This window comes from Carassius auratus, unplaced genomic scaffold (genome assembly GCF_003368295.1).
Source record: "Carassius auratus strain Wakin unplaced genomic scaffold, ASM336829v1 scaf_tig00014222, whole genome shotgun sequence".
In the NCBI taxonomy this organism is placed as follows: domain Eukaryota; kingdom Metazoa; phylum Chordata; class Actinopteri; order Cypriniformes; family Cyprinidae; genus Carassius; species Carassius auratus.
In genome coordinates, this window is record NW_020524480.1 from 65,001 (window position 1) to 85,749 (window position 20,749).

Genomic DNA, 20,749 nt, shown 5'->3' on the forward strand with positions numbered 1-20,749 from the left:
AAACAAGTATTACAGAGTAAAAGCATAGTATTCAGCAAGTAAACAAACTAGTACTGAAGTAAACTAGTTTTCCAAAGATGTAATGAGCTTTATCTCTTGCACAGAGAGTATAAATGAAGTGTTTGTCTTGAAAGCTGAAGTGTCATTTATTCAATGGTAAAATACTTTCTTATATCTCAAATTATACTTTAAACACTTTTAAAACTTGATTTGCTTAAAAAACGGCCCAACTTCTAATTTAACCAATGGCGTGAGTTCGGGGGCGGGGCTACCTGCGTGACTGACCAATGGCAGGCGAGGAGGGTGTTTAGGGAGACTGTTTGAAAACAGTCATTATTTTCTCCAGTTCAGTTTGGTGACACTAAAAGAAGACACTGTAAAACACTTCTTCACTTCAGCTTTCTTCGCAACACTTTAATTAATTTAGCAATTAATCACTGATGCAAAACTCAACGAGGAGGAATCAAATGCAGAATGAAAACATTATCCACCAAAAAACACATTTCATTATGGTCTCGAAGTAATTTGACCAATTGTCTTACCTCAGTCCAGATGAATGAAGCTCCTTATGGATTTATGATGCTCAGATCTCTCAACATCTATAAGAACAGTCAAAGAGAATATTTCGTAAGACCTTGATGAGGAGCAATAAATCATATCCTTAGGAGTTATGCAACATGATTTAAAAGCCTATAGAATTAAGCGGTAAAACGCCTTCAGGAATCATCCCTGATCAAACCGCAATTCAGCAACAAGTCAAGAAGAAACTTTCGAGAATACTCCAAACAACGAGAGCTGGATGTGTTTGGTTTCATTACAATTCATCATTTGCATGCTCGAAAATCGAAGCTCATCTAAGAATAAGCTCTACACAGCCTATTAATTCAAATGCATGAATGCAGTTAAATAAAAACTGTTTCTCCGTCCGTCACATCAGCCACACTTTATTTTCCCAAGTGCTGACAGCAGCTCGTGAGAATGACCCTGACACACTCGCGAGAAAACGCCGAAACTTTCGCAAATACGAGCTCGACACAAACGCGCGCGAACGAGCCGAGATCTGCGCGCGACTCACAGAGCTCTCGAGAAACACAGCCTTCATCCTCTCACCTCCACAGTCCGACTACAGAAACATCTGGAGATCCATCACTCCATGCCTCTTGTGCTGGAGACTCTCTCTGAGCCACTCTAGGAGGAAAGCTGCTTTTCTTTCCTTCAGTGTGTGTGTGTGTGTGTGCGTGTGTGTGTGTGTGTGTGGCGCACAGGCTCCAACCAGTGACGCTTCAGAGAAAAACACTTCATCCAATGAAACAATGTTCTCATTAACAGTTATTAAAACAAATATACAGGTATACATTTTAACATTACGATCTAAAAACAAATATGATGCTTCTTAAGACAGAAGTTAAAATCACTATAAGCTAAAAAAACACATTGTATGAGGCTATTATTGATTATTATTGAGGCTGCTGCTCTCATAGAAATACACTTAGGCCTACTTTATAGAATTACAATTCTAGATGAGGCGCATTTTTTGGCCAACAAGAAATATTTACACAGAATGCATAATTAGAAATTAAATTCTTATTCGATTACATCTGTTGGTTTAGCGAAGAATTGCACGCAGAAGACTTATCTCATTCACTCAGGAAAAATCCAACTTGATTGATGACTTTCTGACCTTCATAGATGGAGAATATACCTGTGAAATATAAGTTCTGCACTGTGAGGAAAACATAGTATATCTTATCACAGGCCTATATAAAATAAAAAGCTCAAACCTCACAGAAACAGGAAGAAAATACACCACTATATAATTCGACTTCATGAGGTGTGTTTGAAGCGGCGCTGCGCAGATCGATCGGTGTTTGACATCAAAGTACCGCGAGAGCGTTTCAAAAGAATAAAGAGTCGTCTGCTCTCGCGATACTTTGATCTCATACACATACGATCCATCGAAGCAAGTCTTCCTTATGTTTTAAACATTATATTTTGGAACTTAATATGCTTCTTAAATCACACAAGCTTGTAAAGAACAAGAAGAATGGAAAACTTTTGTATAAATATTATGACCTACTTCCCGAATCCTCTTAATACTCTCTTTTTTCCACCTCTATGTATGTATGTTTTTTTGTTTTTGTTCTTTTTTTCTGGTATGGTATGTCTGTATAAATATTTGTTTGTTTATTGATGGTTTTACACGTTTGTACCCTTCAATAAAAAAATAAAAATAATAATAATAAAAAAAAAACACTACAGTTATTAGTGATGAAGAGGTTACATGACCCTGTATGAGATTTTGTCTAATTTTTATATCATATGAATTATATAGTTCAGCAATACAAACATGAGCGTAGATATGATAGCCCTATTGATTATAAAAAAACATTCAATAAATAAGAACTTAATATTGTGTTTTATTCTAGACACAATATTGTCTGTTTTTGCTCAGTTTTGCCAACGCAAATATTACCTATTAAAGCCACAGCAGAACTCCAAGCAACACACAATTTCTGAATGAATCCGTGTTTTGAATGAATCGAGTGAACCAATGATTCGAGCCGTTTACTTGACTCCTGAATCAATCAGCCGTTTGAAGGAATCGAATGAATGAATGAATGAATGAATGCACGACTCAATGACTTATTCATTAAGACATTTACTGCCACCTACTGGCGGTTTTAGTTTCTTATTTAGAGTATAATTTCATTAATATGTTATTCTATTTTATATAGCCTAATAATATATCATAGTATCATTCTGTTAAAAAAAAAATTTTCAATACAAAGGATATATATATATATATATATATATATATATATATAGTCAAAGACGTTAAGAGGAATTTACAAAAAAAAAAAAAAAAACATTTACAAAAGTGATTCTGTCCATATAAAGCACATTAAATGTAAGTAAAATGTCTACTTTTAAGGTTTTAAATAAGTATTTGGAGAATAAAATGTCAAAATTTGGTTGAAATGTTACATTTTCATTCAGTGTAACACAATATTTATGGTAAAATTAAAAAAACATGGTTATTCTGACATGTACATATTAAAATATCTAAATGAATAATGGAGCATACTAAATTTAATAGCGTTTTAAATTAGTTCAAAATTCTTACTGACAAATGGGCAAAACATAGGATGGTGGAATTTGATAAAAATGTAAAATTACAGCTCCTTAGTATTTGGGGTGAAAGTAATTAGTCTTTTAATATGTCATAAATTTATTTTTATTGTAAATATGCCTGACAAGCTTGTTACACTGAATGACATTTTACTGGGTGACTTCTGTAAATCAGGGGAAAATGTATGATATGTATTTTTTGCTCAGAAAAACAAAAACAAAATTGCAATTAAATAAAACAGAAAACTCTTTGCATTTTTTGTTGGGGGGGGGGGGGATGTGGGCTACAACATTTTAAAGGAGTATTACACTTTTTTTTTGTTAATGCTTAAACACTTTTTCGTGTTCCCATATACATATATATTACACACACACACACACACATACATATATATAAAGAGTGTGAGACTTCCCATCACTGATCATTATCACACACACATAATCCTGGAGCTGGTAGAGTATGTCTAAAAGTTATAGAGGACTAATGCGGTTATCTCTCTCTATAATCGGATCATGAACATGCATTGCACCTACTGGCAAACCCAGTTATTACCGGAAGGCGGTGTGTGTTGGTGAATATCTGTTTCCCGGGGCCTGAGATACTCTGTGCTCATGTGAAAGGCGAGCGCAGTGTGTGTGGTTGTGGTGGAGTGATGGTTTGGGATCTGGAGACCCAGGGATCGAGCTCAGGTGACCCACGAAATACACAATGACACTCTTTATTAAAGCATTTACAGTAGTGATGTGTTTCTGATGACGCAGGGCTATTCTAGTCTCACTGATAATAGTTTTTGTTAATACTTTGAATATTTAAATTTTTGTGTGTTATCTGAGTTTAGATTTTGTTTTTATATTCGATTGTCGATCGAGTGTTAGTACATTTGTTGTCATTTTTATGATTTTATATGTTTTTTTTATTATTTTAGTTTTTAAATATATTTTTCTATAAATTTCCTAGTTTAATTTGGTAGTTTTAGTGATTGCCTTCTCTTTTTAAATTTAAATATGTTTTTTATTATATTTTTAGTTATTTTAGTTGAGCTGAAAATCAGCCGTTTCATAAATTAGTCGTCTTTGTACACACACACAAATACACACACACACACAAAGACACACCCACACACACAAATACACACAAAGACACACAAAGACACACACACACACACAAATACACACTCAAAGACACACACACACAAAGACACACACACACACACTCGCACAGACACGCACACAAAGACAAACACTCACAGACAGACACACACACAGACAGACACACACAGACAGACACACACTCACACAGACACACACACACTCTCTCACAGACACTCTCACAGACTGACACACACACACTCTCACACACACACTCACACAGACTGACACACACTCACAGACTGACACACACACACTCAGACTGACACACACACTCTCAGAGACACACTCAGAGACACACACTCACAGACACACACACACACACACACAGACTGACACACACTCTCAGACTGACACACACACTCTCAGAGACACACTCAGAGACACACAGACACACACTCACAGACACACACACACCAAGTAATGAAATGATAATAGCAGTTTTCAATAGATGCTGTGAGCCATGTTGCATAAAGAAAGCATTTCGATCACACTCTGAGACTTTGAGAAGAACAGTGATTTATTTTTCATCCCATCTGAGAAATAAAGAAGTGTATTACAGAAAACTAGAACAGATAAAGATATAAAGATGCACATGAACCACCAACCCTTATTAGCTTCAAAAAAAAAAAGTGCTAACGATTAGAAACAGTCTGAATTACTTTTATGCTTAAATATGAAACATACAGTATTTCTGTATATTAATAGAAATAAAGGCACTGAGACGGTGAGACATCCCACAAACCTGACATATAAAAGAGCACAGGAATAACTCCTAAAACATTAAATATCACCGTTCTGAACGCACTGACACTGTCAGTGCAGGAAAACACACGGAAAGCCTCTGAAATCATCCATCCCGCCTCAATAAATATAAAATATACCTGCATAAAGAGAGCTTGGTCAAACTGCAGCGGGATGCAGGAGAGAGACGGCACTTAACGGATCTCACCAGTGTGAAAAATACTCTTACAGACGCTGAAAAATAACAAGTCAAATATCTTTAGCATGTCAGAATTATGCTCTATCATTGTTAGGATCTGAGTAAAACACTGCATCGCATGATAGTCGCTCAAAAACAGACGAAACACCCAGAATGCAACACTGAACCTTATATAGGAGGCAGATCAATGATTAAAGCGGATCCCCATCTCATGATCTGAAGCAAATATATCTCTTAGCGCAAAAACATTCATGTACTAAAATAAATCTGAGGAGAGTGAAATATGAGCGGCGAGGCGCTGGCCGTCCTCAGAACTGGACGCTGTGAGCGTGCTTCTTGCACAAGGGCTTGTCTTTCTTGGAGAAGAAGGTCTGACCCTCCAGACTCGTGCTGCACACCTACAGGACCAGAGAGAGACACCACAACATCAGCTCAAGCAGAGGCTAACCCTGGTTTGCATGCTACAGCTAGACAAATCAAACATTAAAATACACTAAAACAGCAACACAATTAAAACAGACATATTTCTGATGTCATTTGAACGCTCTTCATTTGTTGTTTTATTAAAACATTAGGCTTCCCCAGGGTCTTGGGGAAATACTCGTGATTTTTATTTGACCTGAAAAAGTCATGGAAAAATAATACGTTTGTGTAAGTCATGAGAAAGTCTATAATTCTCAAAATGGATACATTTTATTGGTTAGAAATGGTAAAGATAATAAAGTAAATAAATTATTAATTTATTTAATTAATAAATGTAATTTTTTATAAATTATTATTAAAAAAAAAATAAAGTAAATAAATGAATTGTATAAAAATTGAATGAAAAAGTGAATAAGTAAAAAAATAAACAAAAAACAAACAATTTATATATATATATATATATATATATATATATATATATAGTTAGTAAATAAATAAACAATAAGCAATCAAACAAATAGTTAATGAAAATGTAATGAGAAGCAATTAAATAGTTATTAAGTAAATTAAATAAGCTAATTAATAACAATGAAGTAAAGATTAAAATACATTAAGTAAATAAATATATAAAGTTGGTATATAAGTTAAATACATGAAGTGAATTAAAAAAAAAAAAACTTGTAAATCAACCAAAATGATTCAATAAATAAATAACCTTGTAATTACAAAGTACTGTAGATACTAGTACTGTGATCTCATAAATTCACTAGTTATTAAGTGTGTGATCATTCAGTTCTTGAAACTTCTGGAATGATTTTATTAAACTATTTTCATATATTTCCACTCCTAGCGTCATCACTGCAGCAGTAGTCGCAGTAATATCATTAAGGTCCAGTGGAAACCTCAATCTGATTCACAAAAGAGTCTTCTGAGAGTCAGATGTGTGTTTTATTGGGAACAGAACCCCTCTGTAGTTCTCGTACCGTGCAGACGAAGCAGGTGTCGTGCCAGGTGAAGCCCAGCGCCTCCAGGAACTTATCGCCCGCTTCGATGGGGAAGTCACAGCCGTGACAGCTGGTGCCGAACAGGGTGTAGTAATCTAACACACACACACACACACACACACACAGAGAGAGAGAAAACACACCAGGTCAACCACACACTCGTCAGTGCTCATTACTCTAGCAGCACTACACTACTGTATTTTGTGATGTTGTTGAATCAAGAACAGTCTGATTCACGAATGAAAGTGTTTGTGCTGGTCATTGATTGACAGGCAGTGGGCGGGGCTTGCTCACCGGTCTCACAGTACGGCTGGCCGTCCTCCAGGTGAAAGGTGTTGTTTCGGATGGGCTTCTGGCAGCCGGTGCACAGGAAGCAGTGCACATGCCAGGTTTGCTTCAGGGCATTGATGACTTCCTGTTAACAGATGAGAAGCCACTGTTACATCTACAGCAGCTTCTGCTCAACCAGATTTCACACAACCTCCTAATGTAAGCCTTCAGATTAGATGTCAATATGTTAGATGTCAATTAATGCTCACATGACAAATAATATTTAATCATTTTAGTAAGTGTTTTATTTACACTTTATTTTTAAATTATATATATATATTTAAAAATAATCTATGTATAAGAAGATTTTTTTTAAAGGCCTGGACAGATAGAGACATTTATTTCGAATTTATAATATCAAGTAAGTTTTATATATATTACAAATTCTAATTAACAAATTATATTTAATTATATAGTTTTCATTTATAAATAATTTATAATAAAATATTATACATTACAAATTATTATAATATTATATTAAATATTATAATACATTTACAACAAGTAGTTATTATAATTTATAATATTTATGTAAATTAAATCAATAATTGTACGGCCTATTTATTTGTATATATAAATATTTAAAAAACACACATGCATGTATATATTTAAGAAATATATTTATATATAATTAATTTATTAATACACACGCACATAAATATTTCTTAAATTTATACCTGTATGTGTGTGTGTTTATATAAATATAAATAAACAGTACACACATATATATCATGTAAACACAAACTCTAGTTTCAGATCTTGACTAACACACTGATCAGATCTATCAACGGAGCACATCTCTGATCTAATGATGATCTCGTAGATGAAATCAAAGGAGGTTTATCTCTGCTCATTATCCGCCCGAGCAGCTCCACGTCTGGTGTGTTTCTGAGGCAGGTTCATGTCAAGTACTAATTGCCATACATCTGAGCAGATAAACCAGACCTTATGATCCCGATTAAAGCCTGTTCCCACAGAGAGAACGAGAGGAGGGAGGCTGGGAATGATGGAGCAATCAAGCTTTAATCACAGGAGAATTTACGGTTTCAGATTTGATCAAAACTACATTTAAAAAAAACATAATATTATTAAATATTATTACAGTTTAAAATAGCTGTTTTCTGTGTGAATCTGTGTTAAAGTGTAATTTATTTCTGTGATGCTCCGCTGTATTTTCAGCATCATTCCTTCAGTCTTCAGTGTCACATGATCTTCAGAAATCATGAATAATATGATGATTTATTATTAATGTTAAAAAAACAGTGGTACTGTTTAATAAAAAAAAAAGTGATACTTTTACTTCTTTTAAATAATTCAAAATATACTGGAGTCATGATGCTGATGAAAATTCAGAAATAAATTATATTTTAAAGCATATTAAAATAGAAAAAAGTTATTTTAAATTTCAATAACGTTTCACAATATTACTATTTTTTTCAGTTTTTTTCAAATAAATGAAACCTTGATGAGCAAAAGAGACTTTTTTAAAAACATTACAATTCTTACTGATCCCAAACTTTCAAACAGCAGTGCATGTTTAATTTTGTCACACCACTGAAGTTAATAGTTGGCAGCGAGCGTCACTGATTTGAATTAATCACAGTCCAGTGAGACACACGCTTTGAGGAATCATTCCCAAACGCTGCAGAATCAGCACTCTGAACACAAGGAAGGTGACCTCTCACCCCCAGAATCTTCTGCTGGCACTTGAAGCAGGCCGGGGCCAGAAACTGCTCGTAGCAGCGCTCGCAGTACACAGAGCCACGCTCCTCCACGAAGCCCACGTCTGCCAGAGAACTGCGGCAGTGAGAGCAGGTGAACTCCTCCTTGTGCCAGGATTTACCCATGGCCACCAGGAACGGACCCCTGCCAGACACAGACACAAATATCATGCTTTAGTATCATTCAGCGACACCTCTACCACTCAGAGCTATCACAGATTAAAACATGTTCATTTCTTGAAACACATGTTGACTGAAATCAAATACTATTATTTTAATTTCAGCAACTGGCCAAGGCAACATTGCTTATTTTAATGTAGAAACATGAAGGTCTTGAGAAGGTTTCCATGGTTACTAAATTTGTAACAAATGTAACACTTTCATTCAAAAGCTTGAGGTCAGTCAGATTGTATTTTATTAATTTACTAATTTATTTTTATTCATCGAGGAAACATTAAATGTGTCAAAAGTGAGAGTGAAGACATTTATAATGTAACAAATATTTATGTTTCAATTCAATGCTGCTCTTGAACTTTCTATTCATCTGTGAATCCTGTAAGAAAAAAAAATAAATAAATCAAACGTATCACCACTGACACAAATATATGATACTGCTAACTAATATATTATTTTAAAAAGTAATTGTAAAAACTTTAAATAAATACAAATAGACAATTAATAAAAAAAAAATAATCTAAAAATTGTTTTATTATTATTTATCATGTCTTATTTTTATATATTAATTAATAAAAAACGTTTGTATTTTTTTATTTTCAATAATAGTAAATAAAAATGGTTTTCCTCATAAAACACATACAGCACTAATGTACAGAGAAGATGAACGATCACTTCTGAGCTAATTACTGCTCGAAGCACGTTTAATTTCACTGTTTGACGAGCTCTCTGATCTGTGACGCTGTAAAAAAGACCGTTCTGATGTGGAGAATCTGTCGAGGTGAGCGGGATGCAGTGACAAATCGGATGATTAGCCTGAAGGGAAAACAACAGACACTGGTGATATCAGATGCAGAAAGAGGAGACTCGAAGCTTGGATGTCAGGGCGCTTCGGCCGGAGTCTGACAGTCTGTGGCGGCCGCGGAGGCGTAACAGATCCTACTCTCTGGAGACCGAACGAGCTGAAGGAGTCAGAGCTCCTGAAACATCAGCAATCACAGCCCAAACCCATCAATCACCATCACAATTAGGGCTGGGACAACAAATATGCGAACCGATTCGAAAGAGGCTTTTGGAGAAGAAGTTCTGCTTTGGTTGTGATTGGAACTATTCATCTGAGAAGTTGAGCTATTATTATTATTATTATTATTTATTGAACTGTTGCATTAAATGCATTAACCTGTTAACTGTCACTCGGCCCTTGGTGGGACGCCCACATTTATTTTACTATATTACAATTAAATCCTAATCTAATCATGACAAACTATATATCATTGGAAAGGTCTAAGACTCCTGAATAGATATCTTATCTATTTTCTATTATTTATTATGTAGGAAAAGTATTAGATTTAATTTATGGCAAGAGTGCACCTCAAAAACCTACATCATAACAGGAGTTCTGACCTTTGTTAAAAATAAATAAATAAATAAATAAATAAAATAAAGTTTGTTGCCTTTTTCTCTATCACATTTTAGAAATCATCAGAAATTATATATCACTTGAAAACATTAAATCTCGAAATTCATGCTTTAAAAAACCCATTTTAAAATCAGTTGCAGAGGGTTAACTGACACACATGACGTGTCCTGATGAAGGTGTGTGTGTGTGTGTCTCACCTGATGACCATGTTGCAGTGGCCACACATAGGTGTGCGTTTCCCCGCCGGGATGTGCTCGGCTCTCTGCACCAGAGAATCGTCCTGGTCACTGGGGTGAGGCTGAGGCGCGGGTCGATCCGGGCCCTTGGGAAGGCTGTTGCTGACCCGTCCGAATGAGGGGCCCGTCTGTGGCGCAGGTGCACCTGCTTTGGGAAACCCTAATCAAAGAGAAACAGATTTCAATCTGGGCGACCCCTCGCTGAACTTCACCCACAGTAGCCCCTGTGTTACGGTAATGAGATCGTGATATTGTGGGCGGCTATGTAGCGTGACCGAAGCTGATGGAAAGTTCTGGTTAAGATATACGAACTCTATCTCTTCTGAAGGGACGGGACATCCACACCGTGCCCCCGCAGAACAATGGATTGGTTTACTCAGGCCGGGGAAAAAAACAACATTCCCAGAAGTGGAGGAGACACCTGGCAAAATAATCCCTTCTCTCGGACAAGCCTTCTCTTCTGTGCCCGCCTCCGGAGAGACAGTGGGGTCAGAGGTCATGCGGAGGCGCAGCACACAGCGGCTCATTCAGATTCAAAGCAGCGAATGCACTCTTGGTTCCCGAGCCGATGAGAATAGATCTGCTCGTACAGGAAGTGTGTGTGTGTGTGTGTGTGTGTGTGAGACCGACATCTTCAACACACCTTTGAGAATTAAGCTCTAGTGTTTTCTGATCAGAAATCAGAGTAACTGATGTGCCAATAAATGTGTGCATACTTATTATTTGAGGTCAAAGGTCACAAGGATACAGCAGCTGAGTCAGCACGGGTTTCTACTGAAGGAATCGTCACTTCCTGAGACTGAAGTGAGATAAGATGAGCACTTCCTGTCAGCTGAGGAGGAAACGGAGCAGGTCTCCGATCGTAAGGTCGACTACGGAGGGCTTTTCTTCACAAAAACACCGTTCTGCAAGCCAAAAGATACTATACTAACTATACTAAACTAGACTAGGTCTAGTGAGTTTTCATATTTTCTTTACATTTTAAGTACGTATATAAATATTAACATTTATATATTTATATGTTTTAAGTTTATTATTATGAAACGATAATATAAAAAATAAATAAATATTAATATTATTTAACCATATTTTAAAATACAATAGTAACCCAATACAATAAAATTCTAATTTAAACATTTTAAAATAAAGTTAGATTAAAATATAAATTTTACTATAATAAATTAAATAGAAAAAATTATTCATATGATTAATTATTCATATTTTAAACTTGTAGTATTATATAAGATTATATTCAACTTTATTGTCATTGCACATGTGGGAACAAGGCAAATTTTAGATTTTAAAATATAAAACTATTATAATGTTACAAAAAATTTATACAATTGAATACATAGTCAATTCCTTATTTTACATTAAAATAGTTTCATATTTTTAAATATAATACTAAGTTTAAAATCTTATCAATTTATAATTGAAACAGTGTATTTCTTCATAAAAATAATAATGTATGAACTATAATAATAATAATATATTGTGTTTATATGTATGTTTGTGTGTGTGTAGTATTTACATACATTAAAATCACAGTATAAAATTGTAAAACAATAATTTGTGTTTGTAGGTTTGTGTGTGTAGGTGTGTGTGTGTGTGTATATATATATATATATATATATATATATATATATATATATATATATATATATATATATATATATATATATATATATATAAATTATGTTTTTATGAAAACTAGAAAGCAATTTCTTTCTGGTTTGAATTTTTTTTTACAGAATTTTTACAGAAAAACAAAAAAAATCCTTGAATATGATACTAAGAATAATATTTTTGTTTATATAAATTATTTTATTACTTTTTTTTCTTTTTCCTTTATGACATATTTTATTATAAACAGACATTTTATAACTAAATATTATAAACTAAAAAAAAAAAAAAGAGTAGTATAAAACACTGCAGACAGTCCAGATTTATAAATATTTTTAAAAAATACATTTTATAAATATATAAAAACACTTAAAGCTAGTTTAGTGTTAAAAATAAAGTTATTGTGAGCGTGTGAAGGAGAGGCTGCAGGTTCCTCAGAGAAACGAATGATTGAGGAGGTGTTCTCCAGCCGAACCGGTGACCCGCAGCTCCTGGTGAACGCCCCGAGCAGACCAGGAATCTGGTGCATGTGACGCCCGCTCCACACACACACACACACACACACATCACACACAGATACCAGTGTTCAGCCGTCACTCCAGCCACAACGCCTGTCAGCACACTGCTCTTAAGAGCCCCCAGAGAGCATGATGGGTAAACACCAAACACATGCCCACAATACAGCGGCTCTGTGTAATACATCAGCCTCTCCACAGAGCGAACATTCACCCTGAGAAACTCCACTAAACACGTCTGACTGTGAAGCGATTCTAATCATTTCAGTCGAGTCTTCTTGAATAAAACACAGCTCTCGATTACAAGCATCAACTCCAAGCATCAGTCTGCAGCACGCTATATATGTGTGTGTGTGTGTGTGTGTGTGTGTGTGTGTGAGAGAGATTTATAATTAAAAAGTAACATTTTAAATATAATAAAACTATAATAATATTAATAATTACTTTAAAAACGTATGTGTATATGAAAAAATAATTCAAAATATCAATAAATATCTAAAATAGTATATAAATAATACTGGAGTTACTCTGCAATAGAGACAGACAGAATTCACTCTTTCACTCCTATTAAAAAACTCAAACCTGACCTAAGTGAAAGAATGACAGAATGCTTGTTTTTTTGGGGTGAGCCGTCCCTTTAAGGAACAAACAGGAAGTGATCAGTAAAGAGCTGAAGGTCTGACCTGCGGCGCTGCTCTTGGCTGAAGCTGGAGGGACACCGTTGCCCTGCCGCGGGGCTCCAGCGGACGCTTTACTCATGGTTTTGACTGAAGACGTGGCATGAGAACTGGGCTGAAGCTCCTCTGAAGCCTCGCTGGAGACAGAGACAGAAATAAAGGGACTTTAAACCCCGCTAGATGACAAAACATGCATCAGAAACCTCTGCGAGCACATTCAGATCATCTTCTGAAGCCTGATTCATTTGAATGTCGTTTACAGTCACTTATAAGCATGTATGAGCAGACTGATCAAGCACAGCAGTCCCAGATGGTTTGATAATGAACTAAACCAATGGCAAATAAAGAATAGCTGCTGAGATGTGTCCCGAAACCTGTCCAAGACATGTGCGGGTCACACTTCACCCGAAATGAGAAGAAAGAAAAACTATATTCTGCTTTACAGAAAATACTGTGTGTGAGAACATATGTTAAACAATTCATGCACCTCATGTGAGCAAAGAGTTGCATGATGAAGTTATAAGAAAAAAAAATTCTGTATAAATATTTTATAATTAAACATCTGGAAAGATAATCAAATTTTCATTGCTTTAAATTGCTCAAAAAGAATATATTTTAAATTGTAAAAATTTTACATCACAATCAATGCTGATTTAAATAAAATAATATTTTTTTATTGTATTACAGTAACGAAAGTATAATCAGAATCACTATCTAGAAAAAATAATAACAACCAAATATTATGGTAAGGAGAATTTGAGAGGTAAATGTATTTCTTTTTTAATATGAAGAAAAATTTCTAAATTAAATTTTTTTTATATGTGTATATAAATGTAATTATCTGTAATTATCTATATATCTTCCTATCTATCATGTGACACTGAAGACTGGAGGAATGATGCTGAAAATACAGCGGAGCATCACAGAAATAAATTACACTTTAACAGATTCACACAGAAAACAGCTGTTTTAAATGATAATAATATTTCACAATTTATACTTTATATAGAAGTGTTTAGGTTTTCATCAGAGCACTTTATTTCTCCTTCACTAATAAGCTGAACCTGAGACAATACATAGTTTAGTTCATGTTTTTTTTTTTTCTCTGTCTGCTCTACCATCTTTCTATGATTCTGTCTATTTACTATTTACTAATTATTTTCACAGTTTGCCCTAGTGGCTACAAAGCGGAGAACAACACCTGTGTTCGGTGAGAACTATTTAATTTCTTTGTTCACACTATCATTTTAGTAAAACAAAGTCTTTGAGTAACTTATCTGTTCCATTTATTGGAACCACAGTCATACAACTCAACTCAAACATGAATGTTCAGAAATACTTGATTGCTTCCTTGTCACAAACTTAGCTGCTCTATTCAATGATCAGTGTATTTTAATAGAAACTACTGCCCCCTTGTGTCAAGGCAATATTACAACAGTCATATAACTGCAGAAGTGCAGATAAGTGTAATGTTCATGCCCTTATTAATTTTTTTTTAACAGATGTCCATTTGGCTATTCTGGATTCAACTGTGATGACTGTAAGATATTATTATTACATTATTTCTTGATTCTTAACCATTAAAGTAATCATTTTGTATGTATATGTGTTTCTAATGACCTTGTCTCTCTGTGTAGCCTCTTTGTTGGCTCTAGTGGTAGTGGCGTGTGTGTTAGGGGGAATTCTGCTCATTGTGATTTTGGCTGTTCTCATTTACATCTGTGTGACTCGTTGGTGAGTGTTCATGATACGACAGGAATAGGACGTGCATTTGAATGTCTCTGTGCGAGAGACTTTTATGCTTGTTTATGGATCTACATATCCCACTTGTTAACAATTTGTGTGTTTATTGTTTATTTCACAGCAATAAGAAGTCAAGCAGCAATTTTTCAACAGCCCGTACCCTGCTGAGGAGTTCCAGGCCGCGTGGCCCACTCAGGGCATCACCCGTATTCCACGTGTCAATCTGACATCTAATTCCAGCATTGATGCCACTGGCAACAGTCTAGAGATGTCTGAAGAGCCAGGAAAGAAAGACTACAGTAATGGATTGGTGAGTACATCCTTTCAGTCAAAACTTCACAAATAATTAATAACCAGTTAACCTTTTGAAGCAGTTACACTTATCTGTAACTTACAGTGGGTTTTGTACTGCTTCAAAGACAAGCTTATGTGTGGACATTTTTTTACAGAATAACTGTTGTAAAATTTAAGTATGCATATACACTACTGTTTAAAATTTGGGGGCAAATTTCCACAAAAATAAATAAAGAAATATTAATAATAATTATATTGTTTTCAACATTGATAATAAGAAATGTTTCTTGAGAAAACCTACATATTAGATCATTTGACTGAAAATTCAGCTTGGCCATCACAGGGAAAAATGTATAATAAAAATGTAATATATATTCTAAAAAAAAAAAGCATTTATTTTAAATTGTAATGATATTTCACATTTTTTACTGTGTATTTTAATAAAATATGCAGCCTTGGTAAGCATACGTGATGTCTTTCAAAAACATTAAACCATTTTTACAGGCCCCAAACTTTTACAGTAGTGTAAAATTATATTCACAATATTATTTTATATTGCTTACTTTATATTATGAATTATACTTATTTTCTTTTTTTTTTAATTTTAAGAAATGACCCCACTGTAAGTTGAAATTCTTCTATTAACCTGCATGTGCCCTGTGATTCTAACACCAATCATAGAATCAGCCACGTGCCATATATATCTCAATATCTGTTCAATCAAACCCTTGTCCATTTGCAAATCTTTACTCTGCCTGCCCAGCTGAACTCCAATGACATACTCCTGATTGATACAAAGATTGGATTATGCTAACTTTCTTCTACGTATTTCTTGGCTGAATAATTGAAGCCCATTATGAGAAAATGTATTCCTAACAATGGCACATATAAAGAGGGTCTATTGCATTAGTGAAACAATTGCATTTGTGGTTAGCTGAATGCTAACCGTATAACATAGTACTTGGGAAACTGGACTATCCCTGAGTATATTTCATAACTTTAATATATGAAATCAGAATTTAATTATAATGGATGTACAAGTTTTGTGATGGTTATCTAGTAAACAAACCTCTTTGTGTGTGTGTGTGTCTGTGCACATATTAATGGTTGTTGTGTTGTGTATGTGGTGTACCGTATATGGGCTTGCTTTCTCCTCACTCCAAACACTATGACTATAGAAGATTGGAGGAAAGGTAAGTCAGTGACTCCTGGTGTGTCCTGGTGTGTCGTCAGGGATGGTAAAAGGCAGGGACGGTCCACTGATACATATATGAATGCACAACATACCAGCTGTGGTTCCGCCTTAAACTGAAAAGAGTCAGTTGCATTACTGAAATGCTCAACAGGTGGCTGTAGGAAAGGAAAGTCCCATCTCACAGTTAAAATAGACAGCTAAAATGTTCAAAAAAAAACTTTCTATTTGTCTAAGAATCCTGAAAAAATTATAATAAGCAGAACAATTGTTTTTTTAATATTGATAATACAAAAAATGTTTCTTGAGCATCAAATCAGGATATTAGAATGAGATCTGTACACTCATGTGACACTGAAAGACACTGAAATAAAGTCAGCTCTGTCATCACAGGAATAAATTACATTTTAAATAACAATATTTTAAACTTTTTTTTTTACTATTACTGTATTAAATAAATGCAGCCTTGGTGAGCATAAGATACTTAAAAAAAAAAAAAAAAAAAAAAAAAAAGATCGTACAGACCCAAACCTTTAATATTAGTTATTAATTTCCATAAATTTGGATCTTTCACGGCTTGTATGGTTGAAAACTGCATAAGAAATATGTCTGCCAAGTGAACTGGTTTGCTTTAAAAGGACCTTGGTCTTCAAGTTCTTTCATGTAAAGGAATATTTTGGGTTAAATACAACTGTAAGTTAAAGTGTGCACCTTCTGCAGCATTAGCATTACCAAAATAATGAACATACCACCAACAACACCTTTGTCATCAACTACGTATTTAACCTAGAAGGAATATTCCTTTATTTTTGATTTGCTTTTATTTTGCCTCTTTTCTCTTTGTGACTGGCATCTTGTCACAAAGAGAGGTGTATTACTGTCGCGTCTGGGATGAGATCTTAATATTGATCTCTGGTTTGACCTGTTTGCATGCCATCATAAGCTTTGCATGAATTTTTAAGCTAGTTATTGTGTTTTTCCTGCATGCTGGTATTATAAAATGAGATGTGCTGAGAGAATGAAGCATTGTGGGTTGTGTTTACCTGTTTGTGGCTAAAATGAACTATCATTTCTTCTGCAGTCGGGCTCGTTTGACCTCACAACAGATGGTATGAGGACCTTTAAGGACATAAACCCCACACGCTACTCTTATCTGGTGGGTCATGAAAACCCCTATTTTATACATGGAGATGAGAAGAGATGAAGAAAACAGCAGAGAAAGCCAGTGGACAAGAAAAGAGTGCAGTAGCACCGTGAATTATTAAAAAGGCCTTGGATCAAAATGTTTCATGAATGTTAACGCTGTCAAAACCATACAGCTGATCACAGACTCAAAGTGCATACACAAACAGCATTTGAGAGATACGTTTATATATATATATATATATATATATAAATTTTACTGTTTTAATTCCAAATTTCTTTCACCCAGGATAAAGTGCTCACTTCTTAAAAGTGCATTGATGATTGGGTTTTCCTAGCACAAGCTTGATAAACGTGTCCTGTGTATTACAATGTGAGATGAATGCTTAACCACTCGTCTTTTTTTCACTTCTTGTTTTGTCTGCACATTTCATATTCAGAGTTTTGTTATCAGACAGAGATCATTCATGTATTCTGTGGTTTTCAACACAAAATAATTTATTATAAAGGATGTAATATTAAACCATATTTTGGCATATTTTATTTAAATTTCTCATCTGTGGAAGCAATAAGGTCAGAATATATAATGTAATCCAGTAGTACTAATGCATCTGATCTATATTCTGACAGTAACTGCACTTTGTAGGAGAGAACATGCAATGTCTGTTGTGTGTGTGTGTGTGTGTGTGTTTTAAGATTTATCTGTCATGAAAGACAGAACTGGTACATTCAGTTATGCATTTTTGGTTGATATCTCCTCCAAAGAATTAATTTATTTTATGCCAGGACAATGCATGCCACCAGAAATTGATCTCTGTGCCTGACTGTGATGTTTTCTTTTGAATAGGAGAATTATGCAATGATGATGAGTAAACAACCATGTGTCCTTTGTAGTCGTGCCAATATATTTATTTAAAACAGAACATGGCACTGTTTACTCAGCTGTCTGTTTGCTTCATATATATATATATATATATATATATATATATATATATATATATATATATATATATATATATATATAATTATTTATGTGTAGCTGGGATATTTTCTACCTGTACATAAAGCTTTTGTAAAAAAAAATGTTATGCTCCTTGTATGAAGTGTTTCATATTGTTCTGTATAATGAAAGGAAATAAATTTCTAAAGATATAGTTATCTACAATTTGACGAATTATTCTTGTATATGCCTCCACATTTTTTTTTTTTTTTTTCAACATTGGTTTATTACCTTTTTTAAATACATGGCCGCAGTAGCATATGTTTTTATTTGGTAACAATCATCATAAAATCACATTTTCAAATCCGTTAAATCCATTGTTTAATTCTGAAAAGTTATAAGTTAGAGGAAATCGTAAGCCACCTGAATATACATTTTCAAATAAAAATGCTGTCCGTATAAGAGAAAATAACATACACACTATAAATTTTAAAGATATACTGGGAAAATAGCCATTTAAAAAGATTACCTTTTATTACCCATGAGTGTGTGTGTGTGCATGTGTGTGATGGAGTGACTCTTGTAAATCTTTTCCTTAGAGTCAGATCAGTTGTAACAGATGTCTCTGAATTAATTAGACAGAAGCCCCAAACAAGCCTTTCAACCCTTGACGACCCCTGTACCCGTTAATGAGGGCCTCTGACTGAAGAACATCCATATTATTTATGCAATGCTACTGTGTCAAAGAAGACCACATGGCCCTATGCAAAGCACACACTGGGTTACACACACGCCTGCACGCCTATCTAACTATTTTAAAACACTTTGCTCAAATTTAAATTAAGGTGTAATTAAAACATCAACAACAACAACAAAAACAATCAGATTTTCGATAAGGTCTTATATTTTGAACCTTACTGTACCTAAAATGACCCATACTACAGCTCAGGACTACACTAAACCCAGCTTTGGACTGTGGATTAATCCATCTACAATCTCACACACACTCACATGTAAATACACTGCATGCCTATGCAAGAGCGAGGAGGGGGATGTGGAGGGCCTCTACCTCCATGTCTTCCATCTGACTGTGAGTGAATGAGTGCTCAGGCTTTCAGAGCTGCTCAAGTGGACACGATAATCTAAAGAGAAGAAAAAAAAAGACACAGAGGATGGGGTGGGGGGCAATGGAGGCAACACGGCCCCTGTGTGTCTTACAACACCCACCTGCTACTGTCTCTGGTGATATAATGACAGCAGAGAGAGAGAGAGAGACTGGGGGATACTGGATGAATGGAGGAGAGAAGGGGAGGAGGTAGAAGGGGAGGGAGGATAGAAAGGGGAGGGGGTTTGTGTATGTGTGTGGAAGAGCGAGAACCACAGAGAAACAGAAAGAGATGCGACAGACGGCAGGGACGGCAGCCGGAGGAAGAGTTACAGTCAAAAGATCAGTAAGGCAACCATCTGGGAACGACAGATCCAGAGAAACAGAAAAAAGAAGAAGACGGAATCAGAGGTAGGCTGCTCCTCTCTATTAAACCTTCATTTGCTTCATGATACCAGAGCTAAACACAAAGCCAGGCCCAGCGTGCACTGCACGAGATTATTGTGTATGTTTTGATGATTATCTCATCCAGAGGGGCTTTATTTTCTCTCGGAGCGAATCAGTGGCATATGTGCAAACCAGCACTGCACTGCAGATGGAGAAGAGAGAGATTCAGAGGAAGAGGAAGACTGTAATGGAGAGATAGGGAGAGTAAGGAAGCATTAGGCATCTGAGCAGAGAGAAAGAGAAAGTACTGATGTTTTCACAACAGTGCTGAGAGAAAAACGTGCTGACCTGTTTCCATTATTGATAATATGAGTCCATCAGTTTGTTCTTTGTTTGTCTGAGGTGCAAGTGTTCTCGCATCAGTGTAAGTGTAACAGAATTAATCACTGCAAGTTGAATTCTAGTGGTCTGTTAGAGAAACGCTGCTTGTGCCAAAACACAAAATGCTTCATGGCAAGAGGCATTTGAACTATTAATGAATTTGCGCTTGCAAAATAATGTTTCTAACATGATGTAGACTCCAGGCAACATATATTTCTCT

At 35.0% G+C, this 20,749-nt stretch overlaps 3 protein-coding genes across 4 annotated transcripts in view; 1 reads left to right on the forward strand and 2 right to left on the reverse strand.

Moving 5' to 3' along the window:
- LOC113074299 (bone morphogenetic protein receptor type-1B-like) overlaps window positions 1–1,234 on the reverse strand; it is a 61,409-nt gene extending 60,175 nt beyond the window's left edge. For both annotated transcript variants that reach the window (XM_026247070.1, XM_026247069.1), the window contains exons 1-2: window positions 1,111–1,234; window positions 543–599 (exon numbers count right to left, since the gene is read on the reverse strand). The gene's annotated coding sequence lies outside the window, so the exon portion shown is untranslated. The remainder of the gene's footprint in view (window positions 1–542; window positions 600–1,110) is intronic.
- Window positions 1,235–4,777: 3,543 nt separating this feature from the next.
- On the reverse strand, window positions 4,778–13,865 carry LOC113074300 (PDZ and LIM domain protein 5-like). Its single transcript, XM_026247072.1, has 6 exons — window positions 13,351–13,865; window positions 10,491–10,689; window positions 8,664–8,844; window positions 6,943–7,063; window positions 6,628–6,743; window positions 4,778–5,619 (listed from the first exon to the last, which is right to left on the reverse strand). The coding sequence occupies exons 1-6, from the start codon at window positions 13,424–13,426 to the stop codon at window positions 5,530–5,532; spliced, it is 783 nt and encodes a 260-aa protein (XP_026102857.1). The 5' UTR covers window positions 13,427–13,865; the 3' UTR covers window positions 4,778–5,529.
- Window positions 13,866–14,464: 599 nt separating this feature from the next.
- Window positions 14,465–18,604, forward strand: LOC113074301 (mucin-13-like). The gene is made up of 5 exons (XM_026247073.1): window positions 14,465–14,554; window positions 14,847–14,884; window positions 14,982–15,078; window positions 15,209–15,397; window positions 17,655–18,604. The coding sequence occupies exons 1-4, from the start codon at window positions 14,472–14,474 to the stop codon at window positions 15,312–15,314; spliced, it is 324 nt and encodes a 107-aa protein (XP_026102858.1). The 5' UTR covers window positions 14,465–14,471; the 3' UTR covers window positions 15,315–15,397; window positions 17,655–18,604.
- The last annotated feature ends 2,145 nt before the right edge of the window (window positions 18,605–20,749 follow it).